The 22,374-nt window shown below is 38.4% G+C and overlaps 1 protein-coding gene across 1 annotated transcript in view; it reads right to left on the bottom strand.

Annotated features, from left to right (window-relative positions):
• Window positions 1-742: 742 nt before the first annotated feature.
• The window catches only part of rnf144aa (ring finger protein 144aa), a 31,455-nt gene continuing 9,823 nt past the window's right edge, over window positions 743-22,374 (bottom strand). The window contains exons 2-8 of the mRNA XM_077557319.1: window positions 16,117-16,267; window positions 14,939-15,043; window positions 14,332-14,392; window positions 12,334-12,550; window positions 9,106-9,253; window positions 8,184-8,273; window positions 743-4,577 (exon numbers count right to left, since the gene is read on the bottom strand). Coding sequence (XP_077413445.1) covers window positions 4,446-4,577; window positions 8,184-8,273; window positions 9,106-9,253; window positions 12,334-12,550; window positions 14,332-14,392; window positions 14,939-15,043; window positions 16,117-16,267 — 904 coding nt within the window. The 3' untranslated portion in view covers window positions 743-4,445. The remainder of the gene's footprint in view (window positions 4,578-8,183; window positions 8,274-9,105; window positions 9,254-12,333; window positions 12,551-14,331; window positions 14,393-14,938; window positions 15,044-16,116; window positions 16,268-22,374) is intronic.

Here is a 22,374-nt window from a genome sequence, read left to right as displayed (position 1 = left end):
CAGTCATAATTTGTACTGGTTTGATTTATGTAGTTCACAAAGGCACTATTGAAAAAACACATACAAATACGCCCTCTAGTGGTGGCTTTCAATCATGAGCAGCAGAATAAATTCAACTAACTTCATATACTACGGGGAATAATATGTACTTGTCATACTTTTTTAAACGTGCAATTTTTTTTATATCATGCGGAAAAGGAATATAGAAAAAATAATGGATAGATATTATTTTAAAAAATTGCTATTGTTATTCAGGTTTTCCTATATACAATTCCAAACATCTGGGCATTTATATTTTAGCACCTTACACGGTGAAAAGAAACGGCGTATTGTATTGATTTTGCCTGATACTAACATACTAAGTAGATTGTTGTAGTAGTCAAACATTTCATTACATCTTGAAATCAAAATAATGTTCGACCGCCATTTTGATTTGATGAAATTGTGACGTAAGCACCTAATTGTTGATTTTCCTCTTTACACTATGAATTCAATTTAGCATAACTTACTTAACTAATAACTATGAAAATACATTAACTGGTACCTAATCTTTCAATTAGGCATGTCCGTTTTTAAAAATAGAAAACTGACATGTGAAAATATATTTTTAAAACTTGAAACAGTTATTGTGAGCAGGAGTTAGGTTTATATGTGCCTCAAAGTTCAACGCCTCAGTGTAAACTGAATTTAACAATTTTTACCACCAGAGGGAACCAAATCACAACACCTGAATCAAGAGAAATGAATCACAAAAAAACATTTAATATCTGGTATCACAGTGTTAGTGGAACTGTAGATATACTGAAACTAAGTCATACAGAAATTATATGTCATCTTTTGTTAGCAACCGGGTCAGCTGTATTTTTTTTTTAAACCAAACAATTCAAACACAAATGCAAGTATTATGCGAGTCACTTGTATAGCCTATTAAAAATAATAATAATACAGCCCGTTCCTCACTAAGGGATTGAGATGGGCCCCAAAACAAATATGGCAGTTTTTTTTGTCTTTTGTTTTGCTTGAAAAAGATAATAATTGGAGGCTAAAACCTTGCTTTATTAATTAGACTCCCGAGAAAAATCATGCAGCTTTATCCTATGACACAATACTTGCTCTCCATTCAAACATTTAGAAGCAAGCCCTTATTTAACACCTGTGCTGACGTCTAATCTGGAGTAAGTTTTTTAGAAGTCCTGATTGGCATAATGCAGTGTGATTGTGGAGTTTGGCCCTTTATTAGTTTTTGTTGCATATTCAATTGTGTAACTGCAAGCAAACAGAAAATGTCATTTAATGAATAAATGTCAATGGAAATGGCCGGGATCTTATTTGACGTCATTGGTGCCTGCTCACCTTGTAAATGTGACATTCTTGAATTTAAGTAATCCATAATGTATGTCGTTTTTATTCTTCACCAGCCCTGATACTCAAAGTTGTAAAAAAAAATGATATAAAATAATGACAATAAAATAAAATACAAGTACAAGCAAATCATCTTTTGAAAGCTATCGCCATTAAACACACCAGGCACCAGAACACACAAATGACACCTCCATATGAACAACTAAACCCCCTTTACAGTGCAGCGCTCACATTAAAGAAGCATTAGAATATTTCCACCCTGTAAAAACTGGCATTACATTACAAATACAAAGTCAAAATGTACATACAGTAGACAACTACCGCCCTTCTTTATAGCAAATCTGCTTGGCACGATTGTCATGTAAAAAAAATAAAATAATTAAATCCAGAATCAAATCACTTTCAGGGGGAGAAAGCACAATTTGACAGTTGAAAAATGTTAGCAAATGTATGTCATGCTAGTAAAAAGGGCTACACGAACTTAAGGCGACTAATATGACAAACGATCCAGAGGGAGCTGCAGATGTTTGAGCTACTTTCTAGCTTAAAATAGCTACTGCTGTATACAACACGTGACCTGCTTGTTGTTTGTTAATGTAACTTTAGACACATTTTGAACTCAATGCTACATGAACGCCACCAGAATGATGGTTAATACGAGTGCATTATTGTAATGCAACAGTGTATGTTGTCAAATCAGATGACTTTTTTTTGGGGTGGGGTGGGGGGGGGGGGGTTGATTGTGTGTAGCCCCAGCAAAGTGATTGATCACAATTATCTTGTGTAATTCAAATATCTTTTTTTTTTTGCCTATAGCATTATTCCTTAACACACTCAGACGTCACTTTTTTCTCTCTCTCTATCTTTTTTATTATTATTTTTTTTTTATAAAGCTGCTCTCTGTAACAATGTGCCCAAAAATATCTTTACAACGGCTTTTCTATTTGACCATTTATGACTCACTAATTAGTAGATTAACACCTTAGCTGTTCATAATGAGAACTCCTGCAAGCCTACTGGCCAATAGTTTTCAGACTGGATTTGGGTTCAAATTTCCCGCCCTGTGTCTGTGGCTGTGATGTCATGTGGGCATTGAGTATGTGAAGAAGGGAAAAAGTTTCATTTTTGCGCAACAGCTGGCAGTAGCGATTCGAAGTTCAATTTTTTTGCATTCATTAGCTCTAAATGACATTGGTCAATAATTTTTGGGGTAGCTTGAAGACCCAAAATATTTCAACATTTACTCAATATTTTATCAAGCTGGTTGATGCAAATTCATCTTATTACACACACACACACACACAGAAAAATGAAATAAAACTATTTTTTGCGTGATCTCACCTTTTACTTTAGCTACTTCTATATGTTCTAAATGACCTTAAAAATATTGGATTACATATCCAAATATAGTCTCGCGTGGATTCCTGAAAGTTTGTGGATAATCATTTGAGAATAGCGTTGATTTGGCTAACAAGATACGATATAGTTTCAAATTTAAAATCAAAGGCTTCATTATTTTAATGTGTTGTGTCACTTTGCTGGGATTACAATAACATGAAATTAAAGTAAAGTTATAAAAACTGCTGAATGATGAATCCAACTACAGCAGAGAAAAGCTGATACAAAACATCCAAAACATATTTCCTCATAGTACATTTGTAAGCGGACATCAGTTTGTTGTGTGGCTACCATGTTAATAACTAGTGGCAAATAGTTTTTCCTGAAGAGGAAAAAAAGAGCAAATACGATCATTCCAATTAATTCCCTGTAAATAAATGTAATGTTCAAAACGTACGGCGACCAATCAGTGAGCATGTAAATGAGGGGAATGTACAAACTTGCATAGATCAAGTGATTAATCAGGGCAGCTTTGTAGCAAGGTGCCCTAAAATGGAACATTCGTTTATCTCAACTGTACAAGCTCTTTTTTTTTGTTGCTCCCTTTTTAGGGAGTAGCTGCTTTCTGCTGGATGATAAAAACTACCAGCAAGATAAAACATCAACACTCGGACCACTAACATATATGCAAGTTTGCAATTTGAGCTGTTACATCTCCGTGAGTGGGTGATGCGACTGACGGTTGAATGGATGTGAAGACGTTTCGAAAATGAAGGCCCCCGCCCCGCCCCAAGTATGGCTATTAACATAGTGACGCATGAATGACATCATAGAATCATCAGAACACAGATCTCGACTGACACGTTGAAAGGTCTTTGTACACATTTTCCCTGGGATTATATATTTGGATTTACCACACGAGGGGGAAATGGCTGCTTTTGGCTATTCTCAATCCTAAGGCTATCTGTTTCTCTTTTTGGCTAAACCCCCACTTGGGGGGGTTGCCGGCGTTAGTAAAGGAGAACGGAAAGTCCTCCGATAGGCTTTTAAGTCGCCGCTCTACCATGACGAATGTGCGCATTGGAGCCCGACCCCCTTTAACCTTAAAGGTTTGGAAACTGGAAAGTACAAGACGGTACATACAGTAGACACGACTCAGTCCTATTAAAAGCGCAAGGTTATCAAACAATGACATCATAGAAGGGGGCGCGTAGTAGTCTCTACCTCAACCATCAACGGAAACCAATCGTGTTGATGTGTGCAAATCCATCGAGTGAACACCGAACATGCGTGGTGCGCCTCTAATGCTACTGGACTGTAGAGCTACATCAGGTGATGTGGTGGGAGGCGGATTAAGGGGGGGGGGGGAGTGGCTGTTACTTGAGTACAATAAGACAAGAGTAGTTCATTGTCCATCTCATAATGTTTGTGATATTCCACCGACGGCAAAAGCACTTAAAGCGCCAAACCACCAATGTATGACAAGTCTGACCCCATGGGGGGCTTTTGACCCTTCACCCCTCTCTTCAGGGCCACACTGTCAACTTGCTTATCTACCATGCAGAGCGATGGATCCCAAAGCAGCCTGGGCTTCGTGCAGGCTCGGACCCAAAAAATGAAGCACTCAAAGCTCGGCGGGAGGCGAAAAATAAAAACGGTGTGAAAAGAAGAGGAGGTGGGTCCAAATGAAGATGGGCCATCCTTTTTGAGCGGCTTTTCACATCATCGGCTCTTGGCGGCGGCCTCTAGGTGGGCAGAGGGTCGTCGTCGCCTTTACTGCACTTGCACTTGCAGCATAGGACGATGGGCGTGGCCAGGAGGAGGAAAGGGGAGGCGACCAGCAGGAGCAGGCCAAACCCAGCAAAGATCCCAACCACCTGCAAAGAGGTAACGGGCTTTAACAAAGCTTAAATGAAAGTTGACTTAATTTGATGGGACCTTTAAGGTGAGCTGGAAAATAGCATGTGTTTTAAAATCAAGTTGTATTTTAACCCAACAATATAATTCAACCCAACTTTATTTATAACTCACTTTAAAAACAGCTGTCGCTGCATACAAAGTGCTGTAAATGGAGTAAAAAAAAATAAACATACAAAAACAAAGACAGTAAATAATAAATAACATAAAAATAGTCAACTCCATATAACTAAAACAAATGTAGTCTCATGCCTAATCAAAAGCCAGAGCGAGTTTTAAAAATGGCTTTGCTGAATGTCCAATTTAAAACTCAAGTTCGACTGTTTGCTTTACATAAGTTGTTAGTGACATTCAAGCCACGTCTGGTTTTTTTCACTGAAATTGAGGCCTTGATTTCCTCCAGGCAGGACAAAAGTGACCTAAACTCATTCATTCTCAGCCATTTTCACTGAAGCAACCCCCTTCACTCCCAGCTGTTTTAATGGATTTTGACTGATTTTGCAAGGCCCACAGAATATTGTGTTCTATTGCTATAAAAACATGGAACCTACCAAAAGAATGATTAGAGTTTCTTCTTTCATTGGGGAAAAAACTATATTTATATCTGTTTTGCAGCAATTAGCGTTAAAATATAGCTAAGTTTCATCATTATTCACAAACCTGTTGAAAACAATGGGGAAAAGAGCTTGTTTTGCAACATGGCCGTGGTTGATCTCTTATACTCTGCTGCCATAAGCGGCCTCTTTAGGTCAGGGTCTGCATCAAAGCTTTCTGTATGCTGTAGCATTTAAAAAAAACGTATAATTACGTTTTTGGGACCATGGCAATATTTAAAAGAAAAGCTTTTTATATGTTTTTGGGAGCAAATGAGATAATAAGAAAGTGTCCTTTTCACTTAGCGGGACATAGATCTGAAATGGGAAATACCATGCTTTCTTAAGATGGAACCCAGGGGCCATTAATAAAATGAATGGGGCCCAAAGATTGAACCCTGTGGAACACCAAGCGCCAGTGGGGAACAACCAAGAGTATCCACAAAAACTTCTTTCTTCCAAATAGGACTGAAACCAATCCTTCTTTCTCTCCCTCCTTCCCTTCCCCCCTTTTTTTTATTCACATTTTTGTTTTTAATGGGCTCTTTGCACAAATCCACTACTTCCTGAACTCAGCACCACTCCTTCATTTCCTGTCTGTCACCATTGGAAAAACTGATTAATCCAGGTGTACCTGACCTCAGTAACCACGACGTCAATGGCCAGACACACCTGGATTAATCAGTTAGTCCAATCATGAAAGATGGGAAATGACGGCGTGGCGCTGAGTTCAGGAAGTAGTGGATTTGTGCAAAGAGCCCATTGTATTACTACAATTTTTTGTTGACTGAATTAATGATTAATTAATTAATTAATCTGATTATTTAAGATACTATTCAACTTTTGGAATGAATGAACCAGGGGAAGAAAAAAAGTGTGTCTTGACATGAGTAGGTCAGTTACATGACCATAAGGGGGAGCCAGACACAAGCTAATTCGAAGACAAAGTGGGACTGCATAACACGCAGTCACATGCACCACACACTTATACCACAACGCCATTGCTCCTCTTTCTTGAGGTCGGACACATGTTTATCACTAAGAGTATTGTCTGTTTAAGTGACATTTACTGGCTCGCAACCCGTACCGCTTAAGGAGCATGATGTTCTTTAGACTAAAACAAAAGGGCCTTGGAATGCTTGTCTTACACACGAGACGATCCATATCAATTCAAGTTATCAGATTGCGGCTGTACGTATATTAGCTTGGCAAGGTTATGCTGGTGTTATGCGCCTTTTGTATATATGAAAGCGTGAGAGGAGGCTAGAGAGAAGCGAGGGGGTGGAATGAGGCGAGCCGAACAAAGGCACGCACGCACGCTACAAGCAAGTGATGCCGTAGCTTGCTCCCCACCAGCTGAACTGTAATTGTGTGACTCAGCCTGCCCCACTGGGCAACAGATGCCACTGTGTATGCTAATAATGACAGAAGAAGGAGGCTGGTCAAAGGGGACACAGTACCCAATGAATATCTTGACGAAATAAGCGTCTGGGTTCACAATGACTCAAATGTGGGAATATTACATGATATGGGTTTCAGTCTGGTTACTTTATGCATGCCACGTATCAAACTCGAGGGGGCCAGAATTGGCCCGCCATATTATTCTTTGCGGCCCACTATATCAAATTAAATGAGTCCACTTCATTTTTCGGCTAAATGGACTTGTTTCTTTCATTTCGGTATGAAATATGTTACAAAAATGCCATTTTTCTTTAATATTTTTTTTCCCCCACAGTTACCACTATTTTCTATGACTTCTGAGTTTAAATTAAATGTTAAAAATTATAGAATGCAGCACCAGTGAAATGTAGGAACAATTGTGCATACATAAATAATATAATCTTGTGATATACATTAATATCACTTTCACAATAACGGCCAAATGAGTGAAACCACAACAATGACAAGGCCCATGACGGAAATAAATTGACATCCATCCCAATTTATGCTAATTGCTAATGCTATTTAATGGTGTGCAAATTTCAGGCTAAAGTGTTCTAAACATTTTTCCAACTATGCATATTCGATTTTGAAAATCTGACAACACCAAAAATAGTTGATATAAAATCCTTCCCTTTCTTTTAATTGTCATATTATACATCAGTATAATGATCGGTTAAAAAGAGGCCAAATAATTACATTCAAACACATTTTCTATGTGTATGCAAAATAAATTCAATCTGGATCCAATCTATCATCTATCAATGATTTAATTAATTTGGAAAATGGTCTGCTGAATCACATTTCATACGATTACATTTGCAACTTTATTTTTGAGACATTTCTTTACTCATTGGTTTGCTAATTAAAAAAAAAAAAGATCCACAATTTATATCCAACATTTGTTACATCTTAAGTCAGATTTGGAAAAACGCTTGTTTAAAGTTGTCAGTTATTTTAATGCTACAAAAATTCACAACTAATTTCCATTCAACTTTAGGCAGGTAGTTAATTTCTTGCGTTGAGAATTGCACAAAAAATTACATTCACTCACAAAACGACATAACTAATTTCAATGTAACTTTTGTGCTTCAGTTAGTAGTATGATGCAAAACTACATGGCCAATTATTTTTTTTTTTTTTTTTGGGGGGGGGGGGGGTGTCTGCAAGACCTGGTTAATAACTGTGGTGGTCAGCGCTTGACTGAGTGCTATCAGTTATATTTTTCTTTTATTTAATTACCATTGAAGATTCATTGATTTATTTTTTTTGCTCGCCGGTAGCTGGAGCAAAACCTCGGTTACGTAAACCTTGCGAATGTGCGAAAAAGGTGCACATGATCGCAGGGCGCGGAGCAAGCTGTCCTTTTTCTTCCATTGTGCTCTAAACATAACGAAGAAGGAATGCGCCTGTGTGCGCCAGCCAGCTCGGGCGGGCGAGACGGAGCGAGAGAGAGAGAGAGAGAGAGGCAGAGCACGTGCGTAGCCACTCGGTGCCCTGAAGAGCACGAGCCAGGCGAGGAGCATTTCTCACCTGCGTTCTGTGCCAGATAACAGACGCCCTGGAGTGGCCTAGTTTGTTCCGACAAGGCCCTTTGTCATAATGGATCAGGAGGAAGTCGTCCTGTTATGCGCGCACACAGACACAAAACTGATTAGACGGGAGCGGTCTCAAAAGACGCGGGCAACTGTTGTGCGAGACAAAATGCTCTCTAAAAAGGACCCGCGTGACCCGTATGGATGCTCTTGTACAACTGCGATTACATAAGATGCGGCATCAACCAGTCTCTTGATGGATTCCAAAGAAATAAACAGGGATGTGATTTGACCAAAGTGAAATTATCTGAAAATTTAGCCGGGGGTCTGGGGGCCGCTGGCACCCAGCTAGGTCCAGGGCACCGGAGCTCATGGGTTTTCCGTGTTTTTAAGTACTTTCAATGCACTCACATGACAAAGAAATAGACAAAACAACAGCATAAATTTTTAATGTATATTGAACTATCCCATATAAAATGGCAGTTTTAGTCAACTCAAAATCAGTCACATTCAAAAACATTGGACTGCCTTTGCTTTTAAAAACTATCACTGAGAATATCATCATATCTAACTAATGTGATTACTAAGTTAACACATAAATAATGTTGAAGAGTTCAAATTTCATGAACAAATAATTGTATCATGACCAAATGAAAAGTAACTCATATTAGAGCATACCACAAATGTCTTTGTTATAGCAGAAGATGTTATCTGTCGGAGTCATGTGCATACACAATGAACTACTAAAAAAAAAAAAAAAAAAAAAATCGGAATTTCTTTTTTTTGGGGGGGGGGGGGAGATAAAAAAAGCGGAATTCCGTGAATTAGCGGAAAAATCACATCCCTGAATAAACATGCAATGACGTCCTTTTTCCGCAAAAAAAGCGCGTCTGAATGATTCGAAGTGAGTGCCAACTCACGTCGAGGGATTCCAGACAGTACCAGCAGAAGGCGTGCTTGCAGTTCTTGCACATCATCTGGGCGCAGCCCTCGTCCCTCTCAATGTACACTTTGCATTTGGGGCAGCGCTTGATGGGGGCGTCGTCCTCGTCATTCTTATAGAAAGAGCTGGAAACAAAAAGATAAAAGACTGTCATTTTAGCTAGGCTCGATGCATTCCGGACAGTAGGGCAAAAAAATAAGTCAATTCATACACATACTGTACATTATTCAAAAACCGTGCAATGTGATGATTACAGTACGTTACGACGATCATGTACTTTTTTAATCATATTGTATTTAATGAGGTGACTTATTTGTTGCAAAGCGTTTGTTGTTTGGGGCAGTTGACATTCTGATTGAGTTATGAAGCAAAATCCAGACGTTTTTTTCCATCCATCTCAGAGGGCGGCCATTTTGCCACTTGCTCGGAGGAAACGACCAATCACAGCTCACCTGTTTTCTGAAGCTGAGCTGTGATTGGTTGTTACCAGAGCACAAAGCAACTGTGATATTGATAAAAACTGCTGGATTTTGCTGCTTAACTCATATTTCACAAACACAATTTATTAACCAAAATACCGTATATTTAGACTAGTGGGGCTGTATAGAACATATCGTCAAGATGTTTTTTTTTGGGCTGACCCTTTAAAAAAACAGCTGGAACAGAGAGTGGTGCTATGCGTGGTGAGCAGGAGTAAAGACAATGAGTGTTTGATAGATAAACATAGACCAGTTGTCTGTGTGTGATAAGAGGGCCTAATAACCAGAAAAAACAGTTCACAGTGGTCGAGGCTAAAGGGAGCAAAGGGAAGGTGACAAAGATGGCGGCGTTGTGGAGGGGAATTTATTTTTGTTGATTTATTGAGTATTTCTCCATAATCTAGGATTGAAAGAACAGCAGTGGGGTTATTAGCGCTCATTTAACGGAATGAGCAACACGACACATATTTATCATCACTGGACAGTAAAACTATTCAATTAAACTCGGCATCAAGTTGTTTACGTTCTCTGAAAACGCAAGACAGGATTGCTCTACTTTTGTTTGCTCCACATCTTGTTGTTTCTGGAGCAATCTCTATAAACGCCAATCAAATAAATCTGCTTTAGCATTTTATCTGATTGGCAGCTTTTAAACATTCTTTTGTGCTACTCCCGTAGCTAAACACGGGTCAAGAGCCGTGTGTGCACGCAGCGTTTGATAGAATCTCCCTCAGTCATTTCAATAATCCAAAAATGGCTTGATCGGGTATCAGTTTCTCCTCACACTGATCTTAAAAGTCACGATAAAAGGTCAGGTGTGCAAAGAATGAGCTTGCCGTCGGCGAATGTCGTTCTAAGAGTAGACGTGTTAATCCTCTCTGCCTCCACTGTGGCCTCCGATAGAGGAAGCCTGACAGGCCTAATGACTTTTTCCACAGTAAGAGGATATCGCAGAGAAATAGGTCAGCTCCATGCGGCGCGTCTCGGGGCAGCCCTCTTCTGGACCCCCGCCACGCTGTCAGTGGGCACGGTGCCCAGGTGAGACTACATTTGAGTTGGAGCAGATTGTTTTATGCCTTCTTATTAATTTAAGATGGAGCGCTGGCAGAGTCAGCCAGGCTGCTGTCAGATTGCTTCAAATTATGGATGCACTTCATCACTTTATTGACAAATGGCACTAAGGTAAGGTGCCCGGAGTATGACGTATCGATCGCTACTTGTCAATATATTTAACGTCTCATTTGGAGTGGAATGAGTCATGCCGGTTGGCAAGTGTAGTTTTATTAGTGTTGCAATTTTGCAAAATGTTCTTAGAAATGACTTTAAACAATATGGCTTCTCCCAGGCAACCTGCTAAGCCTGGTGGTCAGGGACGGACTAGCAGCTAAATTTGGCCCAGGGGTGGACGACATGCGGCCATTCCAATTCGTCGAGGTGGAGGCTAGACGGCGGCCAACATCCGGTTGCTATTTGTCGTGGGCTAAAAGCCTGGCGGGCCACCAGGCCGGTAAAGTACTGGGAGAATCCAGAATATACAACAATAATGGCAATATTCAAATCCTTTAAATTCCCTTGACTTTTTCCAAATTTTGAATTAGAAAAAAAAATAATGTTGATATTTGACATTTCCACCAAATTTCTACAAATGTTCTGTCAAATTTAAGCGAGTTAATTCCTGAAAATATTTTTGGGAAAAAAATGTTTTGTAAGTATTTATTGCTTCTATTATGCTTGCAAAGCATTAGAAAAAAAATTGTTGTACTTATCTTCCCTGATAAGTTGGTTAACAAGATGTGAGCAGATGTTTAATGTTATCACAGTAGACATTCTTATGGCGCATGATGTTGTTACATGGTCTTTGTTCGTTATTATGACATAATTTCCAATCGTAGAAAGAGATAAGGAAGACGTTTGACGTCATAACATTTTTAAGATTTCAGATTTGAGAAAACCTAACCTACTTACTTACTTTCCCATACCTCTATATTTGCTTGTAAACTTTTGAACTCCACAACCCTGTTGGACAGTGACAATGTTTTGTAATTGCATTGTATGCAATTTTTATTTAGGTCTAGTTAAAAAGGGATTTTTTTTAACTCATTCACTATAAACGTCAAAAATTCATTTGAACTATTTCTATTAGTTTAACATTTTTTCTCACTTTTGTTAACAAGAGTATGAAAACCTAGACATTTAAAAAAAAATAATTGAAAAAATAAAAAAAAATATTATGAGCGTCAGGGGATTAAAATGTTTAATTGTAACAATTGCATGACTTCATGACTCACGATTAATCACAAATTTTATATCTGTTCTAAATGTACAATAAAAAAAATTCTAGGTTTTCATACTCCTGTTAACAAAAGTGGGGAAAAAAAAGTTTAACTAATAGAAATAGTTCAAATTCATTTTTGACGTCTATAGCCGTCAATGGCAGTGAATGAGTTAATTGCAGTGTCTTTAATCATGTAAAACAGAAATTTATTCTTGAAAGTACATTCATTTTTGATATGAAATGAACAACTAACAGTTCTCTTTGCCATAAAAAACGCTTGGTGATCATGTAAAACTTTAGCATACAAAAGTGTATTATATTTATTTATCTTCTGACGATTGTTTGACGTCATTTAAAATCTGTAAAGACAGTTAAGCTAAGGGTTTGACATCACAACAGAATCATGTGGGCCTATGACCCAAGATAAAGTAGATAATAAAAAAAATAGTACCTGTTCTCCCCTGGCAGGAAAGAGGTGATGGGCAGGTTGTTCTCCGAGCAGGCCTGACCTGGGTGCCAGTTGGCCTTGCAGGTCGAACAGAATTCAAGCGCGCAAACGGCACACTGGACCAACTGCGGCAGTGCCGGTGAATCGGCCTCTTTCAATTGGCACACAGCCTGGCAGGTCGAAGAGGGGCACCACGTCCGACAAGGGTCCAACAGCACCTCTTTTGGCACAAAATGAACAGGTTGCCATCATTGACACATACTCTTTAAAAATGAATACATTTACGCAGCCACAAAAAATGTTGTACCTACTGAAGAAACAGCAGTATCTTGCTCAAACACACTTTGACATGCTCAGTAGGGTTGAGGATCGAACCCACAACCTTTAGGGTTTGGAGACGACTACTCTACCACTGAGCCACACCGACCCACATGATACCCATTATATTGGTGTAAGTCTAGTGCAGCAGTGGTTCAAACCAAGAGAAACCTTAATAGCACATCATTGTTGCAACACAAAATAATGATGCAAAATAATTACATTTAAATTACATTTAAGACTTAAATACACAACAGTCTAAGGGAAATTGTCCAAAAATACAGATCTGACTCATGAAGAATAATTAGAGCACTTCCAACTCTCACAACACCGATGTTGTAACAGTTGTTCTGGTAATACAGTTCTCTTTTGATGTGCCGCTTGATAAACACGCCTGCTAGTTGAGAGACCAATTTGATTCAGTTTCTCTGTTGATATTCAACTCACCCATAATGCTAGGTAATGTATGGTCTCCTCTAGGAACAAATAGGTGTTGTAAAACTGGTCTTAAAAAGTTGCACCTTGAAAAAACGAGCATTTCTGTGGAATCCTTAGTACTTGTGTGGATTTGGTTTACCGTCTGTCATCTTATTCGGCGCACCACACAAACCCGTAAAGTTTTATTATGACTGGCTCCAATTTCTGATCAGGACAACCCTAGAACCAACTACTTTGTGACTATACACTCCCCTATACTGTTGTCACTACATATCATGACCGTCCAAAGAAAAACATGTACAGTAAATCCAAATATTGGTAATTTTATTTAATTTTATTTTTAATTGTATTTGTATTTTATTTTTTATTTCTCCAGAAGAAGAAAAAATAATATTGGTAATTTTAAATGATTATGCAAGAAAAAAGAAAAGGAAAAAAAGACAATTTGGAAATACAGTACATACTGTACAGCATCTTTTATTTGACAGCATGTCATAAATCTTTCTAAATTTCCTGTATGATATAAAAAGCCATTTTTCTACATTCAACATCCTGTGTTGATTTCAAAAGTGTTAAATTTCCATGCATGTATTCTTCTAGTGAGAGCCACGTTCAACGTACAGTTTGTGCCGACGTGTAGGCGGTGAACCCGCAGGTTGTGTGCCATAAAAATATGAAAGCGTTGCTTGGTTACTGCACTCCATGGCAGCAAGAGGGTCTCCGCTAATATGCTCATTAGCACGAGAGCAATTAAAGCAGTTAGCGAGAACACAGATCTACCATCTTCACTAAAAACAAATCACTTTATAAGGCAAAATTTGGACCTACCAACGTTTTTTTTTTATTGCACCTGCTTTTCCATTACTAAAACAGCCCAAATGGTTTCTTGGATGCACTAATGTAAAAAGGAAGCACAACAGCGCATGATACTGCCGATGATTTATACTGCTGAGACCCTCGCTTAAGTGCCTGAAGCCCCGCCGTGTGTGTACTTCACCGGCAACCATATCCAGCGTGTGTAAATGATTGACTCGGTGCAGCTACACGTGTTCAGACTCAATTGTCGTCATTCCTTTTGTGTGTCGCTGTGCAATACAGTCGCTGAGGGAGGAGCACACAAGGGGCTCAGGGGACGCACGTGCCTGTGAGAATGGCCATCGCCGAGCACGCCGTATCCCCCGCTGAGACGTGCACATGCTAAATAGTGGCATCTTTGCCCACTTTTTTTTTTTTGCATTGACTCACCTCGTTCAAACTGAAGCTTCTTATATCTCTGCATCATCTCTGTGGCCACCATGCACTCAATCTACACGTCCAGGGGAAAAGGAGGAATAATATTTGGTTACATTTAGGATTTGTGCATGTTTTTATTTCATAGATGACAAAACGAAATCAGGGTTTCAATCGATTCTCAAGAATTGATGCCCAACCCTAGACATCATGCATGACAGCAGTCCATAAAAATGGAGGAAGGTAGAGTTTAGGTATGAAGACACTGTGGTGTTAATTGATGTAAAAACAAAACTGCTGTGAGGCATGAGGACCAAAGTGTCAACAATGAACAATGCTTTACTCTCAGATTGACAGGAGCAGCGGTTGCGGCAAGAATAGAAAAAAAAAGACTGGTAAGCCACTACTTTGCTTATTTCATGGTAATTCTATGTAAAATGTGGCACAGGCTCGTTACACTTTACTGAAGACTACATGAGAATTTGTTTATGGAAAATACTGCTTGCAAAACCAAATTAGGGGACATATTGGACACGTTTGATGTTTACGAGTCCGACGAGCTGCACAGCATGTGGTCTTACTGGCCATGAGTCATCACAACGTTGAATGATCGTGTCAATACCTCATTTTCCTGCAAGTGTCCTCTTTTAGGACAGGCGGAGTCTGGACAACTAATTGCAGTTTCAAGGCCTTCTTTAATCAAGAGTTCCACATACTGCTTCAGGCACTGCAGGGAAGAGACAAATACCACCAGTCAGACAGTCTGACACATAGGGCAGATAAATGATAGCAAAAACAAAACAAAACAAAAAAACATCATAGCAATTAGTCTGCTCACACCAGTCAGGGAGTTTTTCCTCTACTCTGATCTTTGTATATTTTCAGCACATTTTTCGCATTGAAATAAATAAAAGGGAAATGTTGGCATGACACATAGAAACACTTTGTGAGATCTTAACCAGCAGAAATTGTTATTATATTATTATTATTATTATTATTATTATGTCCTTGAAAATTTTTGATTTCAGGGGTCCCTAACCACCGGGGCAAACAGAGAGACTGAACAAAAACTATTTTATTAATCATCAGAATAAAGTTTTAAACTTTTCTTTTGAGAATCAGGTGTATCCGCCTATGCTTCTGTCAAATGGGCATCTCGGTAACATGAAACGGGGAAAAGTAAGCCGACGAGTAGGGACGTTCGATTTGACCCATGTTACACATAAAACAGTGGAAGCAAATTGGACTTTGATGGCATGTGTCCTTTTAAAATGATCCTCTACTCAATATGTAAAAAAATCCCAAACTTTACCGAGCCAACGGCACCCATTTTATAAAATAAATCCAAAGTAATAATAATCCATCAGTATTGCGCTTTTTCTGGTGTGATACATCTCACGATACACACCCAAACAACATACAAGTTTAACACTTCTTTTTAATTGGTTGTATATTCCCAAAACTAACTCCAAACATTTAGTGTTATAGCAACAATATAAGTCATGCTAATAACTTAGCAACCATAGCTAATGGTTTGTTTACAGTGTACACTTTGGACACGTCAGTGGCTCTGGTCAGAGACTCGTGGGTGAGGCATTAGTGAAGTGAGGCTACATTCAAATTTTTATAATTTTCCATGACACCCTGATTAATAAATACCACTCTTCTAATAATGTATTTTGCCAAACCCCAAAATCTTATCAAATGTAACAACAACAACAACAAAAAAAGTCTTAAAACATGAACAGAAGGTTACTTATACAGTCATTTATTTATAGATGGCTGACGGTTACTGCTCACCAGTGTACAGAAGACACATTGGCACTGTGTGATGGTGGTCATCTGCTCCAGGGGGAACTCTCCAAGGCACAGCTTACACGAGACCAGGGGGTCCACGGCCAGCTCCCATGTGGGACGGTACCGTGCCGCGGTCATCTTGGCCGCCACAGCGCTTTAATATACAAAAAGGACAAAAAGGCATGAGCATGAGCAAGGGAAAAAAAAAAAAAAAAAGAGCTAAGGAAGTTTAACATCTTTTAGAGGATATTATCACATGGTAACGAGTGGTTTAATAGTATAAATACAACAGTGATAAATAAAAATATAAATAAAAAGCGGATCATTTTCAGCCACTATGCATCAGCTGAAAATCATATCAACAGCCCGATTTCTGATCATGTGATCGGATCAGGACAACCATAATAGATAGACACGAAAACTCCGTCTATAGGACTTCATGTTCATTCTTTGTATTACACCTCCCTCCCATTCCTGGATAGAATTTTTTTTTTTATATATATATATTCATTAAACATCAATGCGTCTCTATGCCAGCGGAGTCAAAGGGGTTATTTTCACCAGCATCGGCTGACTTTCTCGGTCTATCTGTGGCGCACACCCACGCCAATTTTTTCCTTCTTTTTTAAATTATTTTTTTTATGAAGTGGTCTCGCACGTACAACGTCAACACTATCAAGCTCTGGCCTTGCTGCTTAGCAACGGACTGAAGGAGAACTAGGGAGGGAGAGGGAGCATGGAGAAGGAAGAGGCGAGTCGAAGAAGACACTCAGAGATTGTAGTTTGTTTCAGCTGAAAACAGTAAGCTCTTCGGTCATGTGCTACAAAATGATATGTTTATTTATAGCGCCAAAGTGGATGTACGGTGATGTAGCTGTTGTGCCTTAATGTGGATGTATCTATGTAACTTCCGATCAACTTCGTATGTCATGATCTTTTTTCAATTATAATTGATTGTTATGCCTTTCCCTAATTTTAATTATAGAAGGAAAAAAAATGATAATGGATATGGACCTTCATCAGTATTCTCGCCAAAATATAACCCCTGCAAAAAGATTTAGGGAAATTAGCTTAGCATTTGAGCTGTATGAAAACATATCCACCTTTATGGCACACCCACCCACCAAAGATTCAACCAATGACATTAAAAGGTGACGTCAATACACATAAGTTACAAATTCAATCTAATCTGATTTCCTTCATTACTCTTCATTTCAATCAAACCTACGTGGGAGGAGGAGGAAAAGTGACAGGACAAACAGGCAAAATGTGCGCCTCGTGTCTGACTCACCGAAATGGCGGGGCATTCATCCATCTATTCAGCATCCATCACGCTAACCGGAAAGCATTGAGCGGAAACGACTCTCCATTATGCAGACGGCGAACTCGTAAACCAAGGCTTAAACGGCAATTTGTTATCGAGTGCGGAGCCAAGGTGCCACAACATGTAAGTGAGTTGGCTGCAGTGGTTTGAAAACACCAAAAACACGGGCGGGAATGTCGTTATTAAAACAAACAAACAAACAAACAAACTGAAGAAGATTTACTAAACATGTAAACAAAGAAAGAAAGCAGAGGCTCAGCGCTAAACCTCTTCACATTCAACTGGAATTTAACAAAAAGTAATACAATGATGCAAATGAGCAATTTTCAACTATCAATATCTATTTTAGCAAGACAGTACCAAGTAAACAACATGGATCCTGTCAGCTTTCTAAAGGGTGAAAATGATTTCATGTGGCTGCAAAGGTTACAAAATTAATCACCTTCTTCAGGTAACACCGATGCTTTTCCAATGCGCAAGCTGGGAAATGACTTATGACATGTTATAAACACAAATCTTAATCGTACAAGTGTCTGGATGACAACAGCAACAGTACCAGGCAATAAAGTTGTTTTCTTTTCTTGCTTTCCAAAATGTATATCACACAAATATAGCCATTCAAAAAGATTTTTTTTTTTTTAAAAAATCATTAGCATGTCCCAGGGAGTTGAGAGAGACAAGAACATGACTACTGATTAGATTCACAGCGAAAAGGTGGTGCAGTGCAATTCCGGTGCTGCATTATTAACGAGATGGTCCATTATCGCCGGCATTTTCAAAGCATGTATGTATGCTTTTAGTCTGCACATTTCCAAACAGAGCATTAAACAGTAGGAATAGCTAATTGACTGCATTTCCTTGATTGGCCACAGGAAACCGTTTTGAATCGATTGTTTTGTTTTTTTACAATTATTTTTAAACAAATATGGCAAAAAGCTTTGAGGAATATTGTTAACTCCTGCAGCCCACAGGAGTGTCATCACAGTGATCTACATACATATAGCTCATCTTCCCGCTGCTCATTTCATGAGGCACTTCCTAAAACAGCAAAGTAGTTACAATTTAATTCAAAGAGCTTCTGCTGGTTGTAGCCAAAAAGTGCATTTCAATTGCTTTTCATCAACAAATGTAGCAATTATCCGTATTCCTTCGCTACAAATGAGGAACATTTCCATCTTTCTACCAGAAGAAGCTACTACACTACATGAATACCTCCATGCTATGCAGCATGACCTTTAACGTGTAATAAAAGCAGCCCTCAAGGCTAGGCGTAATGTACGTTTTACTACTAGTGTGTATGAGCGCATGTCAGTATGTGTATGATAGTTTCAGATTTCATGTGTGTGTGTGGGAGTGTTTCAGTCGGGCTGCTACCCCAACCACTATGCGCTTGTTTGATGCCTCCCTGAAAATATCTGTAATTCCCCGAAAACAGCTATGGTTAATTGACTTATATTTGCGATAGCTCAAAGATAAATTTCTTAGTCTATCAAAATATGTATTTTATTATAAGGACTTCAATCCAAGACAAAGAAACATGGACATTTAAGCACATGTACGGAATTGTATTTTGCATTTCATTTTGTTTGAGACAGAGTATTTGAGCTGTTTAATCCATTGTTCATTATAGGGGAACATCAGGATATGTGTCAATGGACAAACAAACAGCTGTTATCATGTTCCTCTTTCTTATTTACAACAATTCACATAACATGAAGACTGTGAAACAAGAGGTTATTCATAATCCGGACCTCCTAAATGCTAATATGAAGGAAAAACGTTAGCTTTTTTTCGCTTCCTCGACAACTTCTTGCGCCTTGAGACCGCTAACGAGTCGCTCGTGGAAGTGCAGCTGGCCAACTCAAAACGACTGACAGTTGGGTCAAAGACACAGCAGGATTGTCTCAAAGGTCCATTGGTTTTAAGTTTTTATCAAGAATCATTTGACTTGCTTAGTATTTTTGATTATTGTGTTTTATGTTTGGTTGTATTGATGCAAAGCACTCTGTTTAAGCTGTGCATGTTTGCTTTTTGAAGTACTCTATAAAATAAAGTTGAGTAAATCAGGGTGCACATAATTCTATGTACTTTTTCGTGATTGAATAAAAACATTGGATTGATGTTGCGCAATAACATTTCAAGTCATTTGTGCAATTTTCCCGGTATTAAATTCAACACAAACATCTTAGTGTGTGAAGTGTTATGAATCGGGTTGAACATTCATTCAGTATGAAGGGAATCCACTCATAGTTTAGCTGATTGGAAAGGCATTCATGTGACTCTGGCTCCACAGCCATTAGACAAATCCACACAAATGCACAACAACTTATTGCATAACATGAGTCATGATGGGCTGAGACAGTGATCATGTCTCTTGGGAGCAACATGAAAAGGACACATACAGTTTTCTTCTTCATGTATTTCATGTTCCAATGGTAGCCTCCGCTTTCAAGTTTTGAGCCTTGTAGTCTATCTGCCCTGATCGACGGCTGCGTGGATTAATAGTAATTTTGAAATTCTGACTTAGATAATATTTTTGGGTGAACAAACGCCTTTACTATTTAACATAAATACAGTAATTTGTTATACAATGTGCAAAAGTTTCTGATTCAAATGTCTTGCTCATCCACTTCTATAATAAATAGCCTGTTATATATTGTCAGAAATGGTGTCATAAAAACATAAAAAATGTCATAAAGCAACTTAACTCCTTTCAAAAGTACATTAGGTCCAAGTTGAGCCAATCTAAAGAGGCAATTTGAGTATAAATCTTTTTTCAAAATCCATACAATGATGTAGGCAGTGATGTGGGTGAGTCCGAGGGCCGTAATAAGCACTCGGTGATGATGACGTCAACTCCTAGCACTCCCTTTTCCTTTCAATCTTTTTTCTCAAACAGCACCAACCATCGCCAATTACGGTATAATCAGTTCTTATAGGCATCACGTGAGCCATAGCATTTCCAGCTGGGCATTTCAGTGAAAAAGAAAAAAAAGTCCAAGCGAGAACATCCAATTTTAATTGTCTGTGGTATCTAAAGAGGTTTCTTGTAATGTTTCTAATGGTTAAAAGTTGTATTATATTTTAGTTTTAGTTTAATTACTTTTTCGGCAGCAAAAAAACAAAATCTCTGCGGGATTATCTGGCTATGATGAAGTATGGTTTGTTTTATTTATGAATGATATCTGACCTTCCTGTGCCCCAGGGATGAAGGCTGAAATCTAGGGGTGTGCAAAAAAATAATCGATTCTCATTTAGTATGATTTGGAATCGATTTTATTTCAATTATTTTATACTGTCTCGCCCTTGTTTGTGTGTGCCTTTTTTGGGAGCACTGTTCAATGTTGTACACGATTTGGCCACTTAGGGGCAGTGTGGTTCCGCTCGTTCTGATACACAGTTAAATTGTAGCCACATAGAAGCAACAAGTCATGATCAAGTTATTATAATGAAAGTTGTTGTTTTTTGCAGTGTAGGCTGTTAAGATGCTTCTCTGTATACATTTGTTTAAATTGGCAGGGAATAAAATGTATAAATGTAATTTAATTATGACTCATTTCTGTAAGAGCCGTCAAAAAATCTGCAAAAATGTTGATTGTTTTCCAACACAAAACCAGTCTGCTTTATATACCTGATCTATAGGGTTCAAAGGTATAAAAGTTCAGGTTTTTGTCATCCCTCTGTTGGTTGTGCAATATTTATCAAATAGGATTTTTGAGGTTATGTTTGACGTTTGATGATAGTGACCTAGAAAAATAGGAATGTTTTATTTGCAAGGCCTACAAAAAAACAAACACCCAACACTACATTCTGATAATGGGGTCATTTAAAAAATAAGAAGTCATTTTTAGATCCCTTGTAATATAAACAAAAGGCCAGACAAAGTTTACTAATTTATCTTGTTTTTTTTTAATATCAATAATAAACCTCTAGATGTTATCCTAGTCTTATCATGATCAAACAAAGGGAGAAGCAATATGGCTAAATTATCCCAGTGACTATTTTAAGAATGTGTATCAATTATCAGTAGGTAGAATGCAGCAGCAGATATGGCTAATGCCATAACCTACATATTGGAGGCGCACACTGCACTGAGCAGTGAGCACCCAAACAGGGCCTCATTTATGGACGTGAAAGACGACAAGGCCTTCCTGGAAGTGACAGTGGTCTCGGATTATCTCAGTCTGTCCTTGACATGGAGGGGGAGAGACCTACGAGGTTTGCCAAGAGTGGTGATAGCCCTTGTTTGTCCATGCCCCCCTATGAGTTACATAAGCACCCCAGATGGATTTTGGCATCACAAGTAGTGAGACAGACACCAATGTCACGTCTCTGCATGTAACAACCTAAACTGCTGAGCTGATGTTTTTTTTTGTTTTTTCCCCCCCAACAGCACACTAACTATCCTTTGGGGAAAGCGTAACAAAAATACAACTCATTCCTTTGAATTACACTTTCCATCACATATTGTGCAAGCAATAGAGTAAGATGTCTGGCTCATAGCGAGGTCGACTGTGCAATGTATCCCGTAGTGTAAAATAATGGGTGCATTTTAATTAACTAGCAGCCTTTCCCAAACCAGAAATTTTCATAAAAGGTGCACAACATGGATCCCTCTCGTGTGATAGTGCTTAAATGTTTAGTTGCTTATTTTTTAATCTCTAAACAATACCAAAAAAATCAACAATAATATGTTAATAAACAGTTATTGGGAAAAAAAAATATTTTGTAACACACATCAACACAATCCAATTTTATCCAATTAATGTATTAATCGATAGAATAATAAATTATATTAAAAATATTCAATAGTGACAGCCCTATTTTCAAAAACTAAAACTAGGGATGTAACGATAATGGCAATAATCGTGGTATTAAAACAGCACATCTGTTAAAAAAAAAAGTCAGTTTGATTTCCATTTGTGCAGTTCTAGCAC

Source organism: Vanacampus margaritifer, chromosome 1, assembly GCF_051991255.1.
Source record: "Vanacampus margaritifer isolate UIUO_Vmar chromosome 1, RoL_Vmar_1.0, whole genome shotgun sequence".
Classification (NCBI taxonomy): Eukaryota; Metazoa; Chordata; class Actinopteri; order Syngnathiformes; family Syngnathidae; genus Vanacampus; species Vanacampus margaritifer.
This window is presented reverse-complemented; position numbering and strand designations above follow the sequence as displayed.